Below are 11422 nucleotides of genomic sequence, written 5' to 3' on the forward strand. Positions count from 1 at the left end.
ATATACATATATATATGTGTATGTGTGTGTATATATATGTGTATTTGTGTATGTATATGTGTTATTCTATTATTATATTTTTATTTATTTTTTTATTTTTAACTACATCGATTTTGGTATTTTTTCGTTGTATTGTCTTCGTTTTGAAAGGAATGGACGACGGGTAATTAATTGAGGGAGAAAGTGAATGTGAAAATAAAAATAAGTTTCTAAAATAAAATATTTTAGATATATTAAAATATGACTAAGAAGGGTAGAAAGGTGATTGGGAATAGAATTTCTAAGAGAAATCTTGTGTCGTCTACGTAAACAACGAAAAAGTTTTCTATAGACAGCTCAATTATCCGCGGCGGCGGTGACGAAGGCTCCCGGCGCCGTCTCTTGAATGGACGATTACACCCCTCGGAGCAGCACCCAGGCTGCATGATTGGACGATTATACCCCTGGCTGCTTCTCCGAAAGCGAGGGGCAACTGCTTGGACTGCAACCAAACACCCTGACCCGGGCCTTAACTGTACTTGAGCTTGTCTCCCTCTCCTTCTTCGAAGTCCCCCCCCAAAACCACTCCTATTTATCGTCCAATTCCCCCTCCCTTCCACATCATTGCATTCCCCCATCTCTTCTCTATCTTCAAAATTCAAATCTGTTTTTGAGTCAATCATGGCCTCCAAGCCCCAGGCCGCGTCCTCCTCCTTCGAAGACTTCTTGCCCATCCTGGCCGAGAAGCTAGGAGGGGACGGCCTCATCGGCGAGCTCTGCAACGGCTTCCGCCTGCTCATGGACGCCGACAAAGGCCTCATCACCCTCGACAGCCTCAGGCGAAACGCCGCCCTCTTGGGCCTGCACGACTTGACGGACGACGATCTCCACACCATGATGAGAGAAGGCGACTTCGACGGCGACGGCGCCCTCAACCAGATGGAGTTTTGCGTTCTGATGTTCAGATTGAGCCCCGAGCTGATGGAGCAGTCCTCCTCCTTGCTCCAGGAAGCTCTCCTCCACGAACTCCATGATTTCCGTTGATTTGTACCTATTTTTTGGGTCAATTTCTTTTCTTTTTTTTTTTGCATTGATATACAAATTACTTGTGTTGGAGAGTATACGGGAATGAGACGATGAACAATTGTACCTGTTCAATGACTGCCTGAAATCCAATTTTTTTTTTTTGGTATCGAATTGGGTATGGATGAACGATCTATTTTGTCCCCATTTCGGTAAATTTTAACTAATTGTCGCCAAGTGCCAGTGCGGAGAGGGTCAAGCTTGTTCCCTGATCTAGAGGCGATCACTTGATCACGTGGTTTACTTTATAACGCGTTAAGCCGAGTTCTGAGAATTGTTATGTTCCCGAGGGGGCAACTATGTGAGAGGGTGTGCGTCCCCCCCCCCCCGCGGGTGGAAATTTGTAGTCTGTAGGTATCATTAATAAAATTTAAAAAGAAAACATTCCAAGGTAAATACAGATAGTATTTTACATATTTTTTTAAAATATACATATAAAGAGTATTTTTAAATTATATACATTATGTTACAACTTATCCTTTATTATTAATCTTCAGTTAAATATTTTAAAATAACCCAAATATCCTTAATAGTAAGGGCTTTTTATTTTTCTCTCTCCCCTTTTTGTCTCTTGGTCGGAAACCATGGCCTCGGCCAAACCTACCCTTTTCTCTCTTGGGGTTGACGAAATCTCACTGGTTTAGTGGCCATTTGTTGTACCATCCATCTCAAAGAGAGGTGTCACAGAAAGAGATCCCTTAAGAACAAGTCGTCTAAATCGAAGTTTAACTTTGCTTAAGTTAAGGGTTGCTTCTCTTAGAAAGAGACATTTTAGAGGGCACCTAAAAGGATTCTTTCGGGATGCCACCCAAATGATTGTTTTGGAGGCATTCATTTCAAGAGAGCCAATAGAGAAGTCGTTGCCTTGACCTTTCAACACGTGTTATAGCGAAATCTTGAAATTTGAGCCCCTATAAAAGTTAAGCTACTATGATAAGAGAAGGATTTTTCAACCATCGGTAACTCTAACCCTAATTTCCTTTTTGAAACACCTTTTTTGTTCTCTTCACGAGACTTTTCTTTAAGATACTAACTTAAGCGTCGAAGGATTTTCGCTGGTGATCCTACCCGTGAACCTCTAACCTTTTGTTCCATCATTGCAGTCTTTTTTCAAAAGCCTATTCCTCTCCTCGAGAGGATCCTAATCCTCTTCGGGTCTTTCCAAACACCTTTCTAAAAAAAGCTTCAACGTCTTTCCGAAAGCCAAAATAATCCTCTTGGAAAGGTGCTCTAGACCCTTTCCGTAATCACCTCTCTCGGTGTCGAACCCCAAAGTTTCGCTGCCAATCATTCCTTTAGTTGGTCGTCGTCAATCAACCTCTCTCTTTCTCTATTCATCAGATTGTTTGTGTTTGGAGGTGTGTGTGTTCTTTATGTTCTATGTTCTTTGTTTGATTTCTGTTTGGTATTTTATTTTTAATTTATTTAAATCAAAACTAAATTTGTTTTAAACTAATTAATGTTTTTTAATAATATGGCATATTGCATACTAGATTCAAATTTTATTAAGTTTGAATTAGTGGGGCATATTACATTTACACTAGTTCTTGCAAAATTGTACATATTACAGTACTATATTAAAAATTATATTTACAAAAAAAAATATATTTTTTAAATTTATAGTTTATCTCGCGTTTTCGTTTTTACCTATTTAGAAAAATGTCGTTTGAATATTTTCATTTCATTTTGAAAATGTTTCATCTATTTTCGTGCTACCTAGTTTCCATCCTTACTTAAGGTTTAAAAATTGCATGAGTAATTATCCCTATTAAACAATGGCACTTAAATTTTTTAGAATTTTAAAAAATACCCTCTTCATTCACTTTCTCTCGCAACATTGGTGGCAACAAAGTAGTTCGGTCATGAATGTTTGGGACAACCATAACAATGGCCAACCAAAGTTATTTTATTCTTGTCAAATACAAAAGAGGAGAAAAGAAAGAAAGAGAAAAGATAGAAAGACAAAAATTGGGATAAAGTAGTGTTTTTACATTATTTTTTCCATTACTCTGGACCTTTACAACAAGATTGCACTTATCCCTTTGTCCTTATATAGTCATTCAAAAGTCCTAACTTTCTCCATTGATGCCAAGGAAATTCTATTCACAGCCAGCTTTTTATTTTTTGCAGCTATAATTAAAATAAATTTAATAATTACGCTTCGCATCTAGAATTATTACTTGTTGCAGCCAGCTATATTCCAAAATTGCCCTCATATATCCATACATCTCTACCGCGACTCGCCGTCGTTCTCTACAGCATTTGTGGCTTCTCTGCAACCTCCACTCGTCTCCGTCACTTCCCTACAGCTATACTCGCCGCCGTCGCCTTCCCTACAACCGCATCTTTCTGCTGTGCACTTGGTGAGATAATTTTTACTTACATGTTTTGATTTTTTGGGTTGAAAGATTTGAACTTGGAGGCTAGAAAGGGAGAGATTGGATAGGCCAAGGTGATGGCCGTTGGGTTTGGAGGCGGTGGTGGTGGCGGCCACCTCCAAACCTTGGGTTTGATCGGGCAGTCAGAGGTGGCGCCTCCGAACTCTAGGGTTTGGAGATGCCCAACACCTCTGAAAACCCAAGTTTCAGAGGCGATGGATGCCTCCGAAACCCAAGTTTCGGAGGCTTGGGCCACCTCCGAACCCTTTAATTTATTTTATATTTTATTTTATATACAAATATTTGAAAAAACTTAATTTTTTAATTAAATAGTGCTAATTAATATTTTTTTATACTTAATTTTGTATTTAAGTATTGGAGTTGAATAATTTAATTTTTAATACAAACAAATACATATTTTTTTACTTAATTTTTTTTAATCTAATAATGGAGTTCCCTAACTCATGGGTTTGGGAAACATATATTTTATATTTTATATAATTGTATTAACATATTTTTTATATAACATATTTTATATTAACATATTTTTTTATACTTCATTTTTTATTTAAGTATTGGATTCGAATAATTTAATTTTTTTAAAAAATAAATATATATTTTGTTCGAACTTTATTTAATACTAGTATTTCCATGGTATTTCCCGAACTCCAGAGTTTGGGGAAGCTGGAATTTCCCGAACTCTAGGATTCGGGAAACATGGATTTTCCTGAACCCTGGGTTTTCGAGGCGTGATGGGTCATTGTAATGTTAATAATTTTTGTTTAATAATTTTTTGATTGCAATGTTTTGTTTAATATTTTTTATTTTTGTGTTATTTTGTAGGTATGGTACGTGGTAGAAGAGGTGAAGCTTCTTCATCTCGCCAGCCTTCTTCTTCTCGAGAGCATCCTACTGCGTCGACCAGAAGAAGGAGAAGAATCGAGAGTTCTAGTGAACCGCCTATTTCAGAGGCAGTAGAAGAGCCAATAGCAGATTATGGAATACCAGTTAAGGAGCATCCCAACCCTAATCAAGGGGACGCAACTGATCAACTATCTTCCTCTTAGCACGATGATATTTCTGAACCACTACCTGGGGGCCCTAGTGATAGATCCATTCTAAAAAAATTTAAAAATTATGTTGCATTTGCAATATGGGCAGGAGAGGTAAGTTATATTAATTTTTTTAATATTTATCTTTGTAATTTAAAGAATTACGTACTGCAAGTTTTTATAATTTAAATAATTAGGTATTTGAATTTTTTAATAAGAAAGAGACATATTAAAATGTAGAAGTCATGGCCTTAAAATTCCTAAATGACCATTGGATAATCAGCCTCGTGTTCGTGATATTGTTATAGGGTTTAGTTTGTCATCATTGCTAGAGTGTACTTATCGATATACAAATCATGCTATAGTCTCAGCATTTACAAAGAGATGGTAGCCTGAGACTAATACATTTCATTTATCATTTGGAGAGATAAGTATAACATTATATGATGTTGCAGTTATTTTGAAGATTCCAGTAACCGGAAGATCTGTATCTGTGCCTCATCATTTGACACCTAGTGAAGCTAATGATTTATTATGTAAGTTACTTGGGGTTTCATTAGATGTAGCTACACAACAAATTAGAGAGAATCGATGAGCATTTGTAAAATTAGATTGGTTGAAAAGAACATTTTTGTATCTACCAAATGAGGTTTCGAATGAAGAGATTGAACATATTAGTAGAGCATATCTGTTATTTTTATTAGATTATACTTTATTTGTAGATAAGAGTGGGACATTAGTTTTAATAGCATATTTAACATTATTAGATGATTTAAGTATGATCGATAATTATGTATGGGGAGATGCTTGTCTCGCGTATTTGTATCAACAGCTCGGCATTGCTACTAGACGAGAGGTGAAGAGTATCGTTGGATATCTTACCTTACTTGAGGTAATTATTTTAATTTCATAATTTTATATCATATATTTATATATATTTAACATAATTATTTATATTAAATTTACAGGCATAGGTGTACGAGCATTTTCCTTTTACTAGAATTAGATGTAACTTGTTATATAGTGACGATCAGCCACAAGCTCTCCGTTGGATACCTGTTCGTGATACTGATTCTTTATAATCTATTAGGGAGCAGATTGATGCTTTATCATCGGATGAGGTATTTATCATATATATGATTTGCAAGTTAATTAATATATTATAAAATTAAATTTTAAACTAAATAATATTTGCAATTGATTTGGACGCCGTACCGGAGGGTTCAGGCGCACCACCTATTTCTAGAAATTACATTTTTCTCAAGTTGTCTGAAATGTGGAAATATTATAAAACCATATCATCTTGAAAGAGTTTTACGACAATTTGAGCATGTGCAAACTATTCTTCCACCCCTATTATCAGCTGTTGAAGCTAGGCGGGGTCCGGGTACGATTTCATATCAGGTAATTTATACATTTGTTGATGATATTTGGAATCGATGGAATATGCATTTATTACCACCACGTCGACGTGGTAAATATTTTAAATTTTCATGACATTTTACACCTGAATATTTAACGTGGTATGGAGCTATTTCACATCCAATTGTACAAAATCCTATACATCGATCAAGTTTTGATAGAGGTGCAGAAGATATGCTCAGTCTTGCTGAATCAGTAAGTTTTTAAATTATATTTAAGTATTATTGAATTTAGTTTATTTAAATTAAAAAAATTGATATAATTATTTTTTTTTCAGCGTAATCGACTAGCATTATATCCTCTCAACCAAACGATATCAAATACAGAGCCTGTATCTGCTGATGCATGGAGAGAGACATGTCTTGGGGTGAATACCATTCTAGGCTCTCAGCATAGCTTCAATCCTAATGTTGATAATATTGGAGCGTCGACATCTGTTACATCTCCTCCAAGATAATCAATATCAAGTTCACTTCGGACTAATTATAGCACCAAGTTGCTTATAGTTGTTGTTTATAGTTGTAATTCGTAAATTATAATTTTGGATTATGTATAACTTGTAATAATATTTTATTTTAATATTTACTGTTAAATTTTATTATGATTTATCTAATTTTAATATCATTTACACAAAAATTAAAAGAATAAATTAATGAAACAAAGAAATATAACTTTGTGCAATTTTATCACTTCTAACAAAACAAGGAAATATTACTAACATATAATGTAAAACATACACATTCGTCATTCATCAGTTAAATAAAAAATATATAATGTAAAACATACACATTGGTTATTTATCATTCATCAGTTAAATCAAAAACATCCTTTGTAATAACATTTTTGTTAATAAGAGACAAAAATGCTTGAATTCGAGTTATATATGGTGTTTCCCATTCATGTGCAATATCATATCGATATTTATGCTAATTGCGTGCAACGGGAGAAATTGGTGAGCCTAATTTAAGAAATACCTGACAAAATGATAAGACAATATTGTTAGTACCAAATTTATATTAACATAATTATAGGAATATATAAATAAATTATTAAATAATAATATCTATACAAAATGACAATCATCCACAAAACCAAAATAATTCTATGTTGTATAACTGAAGGGGCGGATGATCTCAATGGAAGGTAGGTAAGACACTGCATTCAAGATAAATGAACCAACACAACATTATATTTTGAAGCAATCAAATGACTCATGTCAGGTAAAGTCATCCAATGTTGAGGAGGTGCAACACACTCAAAGCAAGAAAGTGCGTACATTAACTCATCTACACGCATAGAAGATCCGTATAACTCTATATACTCATCATGAAAAGTATGCAACTCTCCAATCAAATTTATATGAATATCCCTCAAGTTGTGCTCACTCATTCCAAGTAACGCAGCAATAACACGAAATCCACAATGTTCATTCGACTCCACATTAACAATATTATGTATAAAATGATGTATATTTGATGGGAATGAAATATCATAGCCTAACAATCTGTGTTTGACACTGGTACAATAAAGTTACCTTCATTCAGTGTTTTAACTAAGCTCTGTGTTGTTGGAGATGCACTATCATGAATAGACTGTACTATTTCAAAATATGATGGATCACATCGAGTGGATGTATCAACCTGAATTTTATTCTTTGATGATGGCTTACCTTTTGTTCGAACTTTCACACTTGGTGGGATCAATGAAGTCGTAGCTGGATCTATTAATTCTCTCAACTTTTGTTTTAATACGATTTTACCTCCTACTGGTTCTGACTAAAATATATTATATATACTTTCTAACTCTGGATCAATAGTTAACACTGAGGACACATCAACAGTCTGCACTAAATCTAATTTTGTCCAATAAGGGTGCACAAATGATAAAGGAATTGGTTGTCCCTCCATCATTAATTCTACAATTTCATGTGCACAAGGTAAACCATGTATGCTTCTTATCACACATTCACATGCAACCTTATCCACCCCAATTTTTTGAACTATCTATGTTTGCTTTAACACCATATTCATTGCATTTCTTGATATAATACATCTCAATTCTTTAAAAATTTATGGCTTGAAATTATGTTGTACCAACATTAAACTCTTCTCAAAAGACCCCTTGATCTCGGTATGTTGCAACTCAATAAGGGAATTGATAATTTTCCATGATGACTCAAAGTCACCTTGAGATGATCCCAGATATCTCTTCAACTTCGCATGGGCACTCTCAGCCCTTTGAATAAAAGCATAAGCAGTATTAGATTAATAAGAGATTAATTAGAGATATTATAATAAAAATAATAGCAACAACATTTGAGTTTAGTAAAGAATACCTGTTAGTAGTAACATTGCCAAAATGTAATACTTTATTTGTCCACGCTGTAATAAAATTTTCTTTATAATCATTCAGTCATGTCTTTCTCACATAATCAAGTGCTTCTTCATATGCATGATACTCAACCATTAAGTCACAACGAGGACGTTCATACTCAATCTCATTAAAGGAAAAAACAAGAAGATTCCACCGTAACATAAACTTCTCCCATGTCTCATTTCTATAAAAATATTTCTTACACTTAGCAAGTACATTTTTTTTTATATATGCCACCTACATAATAAGGTCATCGTATTGCATTCATCAATGCTAATTCTCTATCAGTGACAACTACTCCTAGAAATGTATTAGATCCCATCACATTCTTTAATCTCTTCATAGCCCATGTGTAGTTATCCTCGTATTCATGGTTCATAAATACAAATGCAACAAGAAAAGTTAACTCAGTGGATGTCACACCAACAACCTCAAGAAGTGGATACCTATACTTGTTAGTTTTGTATGTACAGTCCATTATTAAGACATGTGGAAATACTTTTAATAAATCTATAGACATCGGATGAGCCCAAAATAAGTCTGTAATACAATTTATTGATCCATCACTTCTATGCCACTCCACATAATTACATTCTCTTAATTTCTTCATCAACTGTTGCATTTGTGATCTACCACCTTTCTCAATAAGTTTGTATCTTTGACGCGTATTATATATAGTTTTGATAGTAGTAACGTTATTCTCATCCTCTGCCTTTAAGCTCATCAAAATATTTCTAGGTTTCACGAGATTCTCAGACATTGTTTTTAAAATTACTCTCTCTTTTTCTGTAAGCCTCCCTGCATATGAATAACCCTCCAGTTGAACTACTAGTGCATGGTTGTGCAGTCCACATACAACTTTCAACTCCCACCGCTCAAATTTCATACCAAGTAATTCAAATGGACAATCACACTTTTTTGAACCTATGTACTTGCGTTTTAATTCTCTTATTATTTCTTCTTTCCTTTTTGATGGTCTATACTTTCCACTACGTTAACAAGCAAGACAAACTCTAGGTTTTTTTCCAAGACCCCCAGATTCTGAACTCTTGATCACACACTTGCTTGTGAACAATATAGCATTATAAACTTTTGTCATACACTTGCTTGTGGAGGGCATTTTTTCCACCAAGAAAACAATTGCAAAAATTTACAAAGTGGACTTTATTAGCCAACGTTGTTTAAGGATGTGCATCAAGTTTGCTCCTCTTGTGATAGATGTCAAAAGCTAGGAAGCCTTACAAAAAAACACATGATGCCATTGCATCCCATTTGTGTGCTCGAAATCTTTGATTGTTGGTGTATAGATTTTATGGGACCTTTTGTGAACTCCTTTGGGTACGAATATATTTTGCTAGCCGTTGATTATGTGTCCAAATGGGTGGAGGCCATACCAACTAGAACCAATGATCATAAGATTGTAATGAAATTTTTGAAAGAAAATATTTTTAGCCATTTTGGGATGCCGCGAGCAATTATAAGTGATGGAGGATCTCATTTTTGTAACAAACCTATGGCAGCATTAATAAAAAAATATGGGGTAATTCATAAGGTGTCATCCCCATACCATCCTCAAACAAATGGTCAAGCCGAACTCGCCAATAGGGAAATTAAGAGGATCCTTGAAAAGACCGCCAGCTCAAACCGAAAGGATTGGTCCCTCAGGTTAATTGATGCTCTTTGGGCGTATCGAACTACATATAAAACCATTTTAGGCATTTCTCCCTATTGGATTGTCTTTGGGAAGCCTTGTCACCTACTAGTGGAAGCAGAACATAAAGCTTATTGGGCCATTCGTCGAATCGATGAAAATATGAATGAAGTAGGTCTCAATAGAAGGCTTCAAATAAATGAGCTTGAGGAAATTAGAAATGAAGCATTTGAAAACGCCAAGCTATCCAAGATCCACATGAAAGAGCTATATGACAAGCATATCAATCGAAAAATTCTTCAAATCGAACAACGTGTGCTTCTTTATGATTCTAAGCTCCATATATTTCCAGGAAAATTAAAGTCTAGATGGATTGGTCCATTCAAAATTCGTTCCATCTCAAGCCATGGGGTATGTGAGATAGAAAATCTCGAGTCAGGGCAAATTCTTAAAATCAATGGGCATCGGTTAAAACCTTATCTTGAGATGTCATTTGGAGAAGAAGATATGGATCTCATTGATCTAGAAAAGGGGAATAATTCAACAAATAGATATAGATATATAATAATAATAATAATAATAATAATAATAATAATAATAATAATAATAATAATAATAATACATCGATAAATAAAAAAAAAGGGGCCGACCTAGATAGGGTCAATTATTCTCCTTCCCTCTTGGCACGATTTTCACCAAACCCTCACCCTCAAATCTCTGCATCGCCTCTGCCTCGCCGCTATCTTGTCTCTTCGTTGTCTCACCGATCGGATCCACATCTGTCAGTCCACGTCTTTGATATCCCCCTCAGTCGACTTCACAGTGAGCCCTAAATCATTAGCATTTTTATTTTTATGTAGTTGTTTATTTATTTCTCATTTTCTCTCATAAATCTAATACCTCTCTCTCCTTCACCTGGACTTTACATCTGTATGTGTGTCTCACCAACATCATCATCACCAACTCCAAACCTCAAACCCCAAATCCCAACTCCCAACTCCCAATCCTCTTCAACCTCAGCCGCTTCGAGCCCCTGACAAATATATAAATATAAATATACCAAAATAATAATAATAATAATAATAATAATAATAATAATAATAATAATAAAACATGCCAGGAACCGGCTCCCCATGTGGTGCTTGCAAGTTTTTGAGAAAACAATGTATCCAAGGGTGCATCTTTGCCCCTTACTTCTCATATAATCAAGGACATGATGATTTTGTCGCCATTCACAAGGTGTTTGGTGCTAGTAATGCTTCAAAGCTCTTGGCCCAACTTCCAGAAGATGACTGTGCTTAGGTTGTATTTTCACTCTGGTACGAAGACCAAGCCAGGATTCATGACCCCATATATGGCTGTGTTTCCCACATACTTACCCTCCAACAACAGATCATCTATTTGCAAGCCCAGCTTGCGTTGATGCAGGAATCTTTGCTTGCTAGCTCGTGTCCAATCGCGCAAGTTGTTCCAAATTGGAATCT

The 11422-nt window shown here is 35.1% G+C and overlaps 1 protein-coding gene across 1 annotated transcript; it reads left to right on the top strand.

Annotated features, from left to right (window-relative positions):
- Positions 1 to 545: 545 nt before the first annotated feature.
- Positions 546 to 1137, top strand: LOC127811842 (calcium-binding protein KRP1-like). Its single transcript, XM_052352030.1, has one exon. The coding sequence runs from the start codon at positions 661 to 663 to the stop codon at positions 1021 to 1023; it is 363 nt and encodes a 120-aa protein (XP_052207990.1). The 5' UTR covers positions 546 to 660; the 3' UTR covers positions 1024 to 1137.
- Positions 1138 to 11422: the final 10285 nt, after the last annotated feature.

Source organism: Diospyros lotus, chromosome 10, assembly GCF_014633365.1.
Source record: "Diospyros lotus cultivar Yz01 chromosome 10, ASM1463336v1, whole genome shotgun sequence".
Taxonomy (NCBI): Eukaryota; Viridiplantae; Streptophyta; class Magnoliopsida; order Ericales; family Ebenaceae; genus Diospyros; species Diospyros lotus.

Bases quoted from the DNA above. Each gene is read 5' to 3' on its own strand.
- LOC127811842 (XM_052352030.1), top strand. From the start codon at position 661: ATGGCCTCCAAGCCCCAGGCCGCGTCCTCCTCCTTCGAAGACTTCTTG.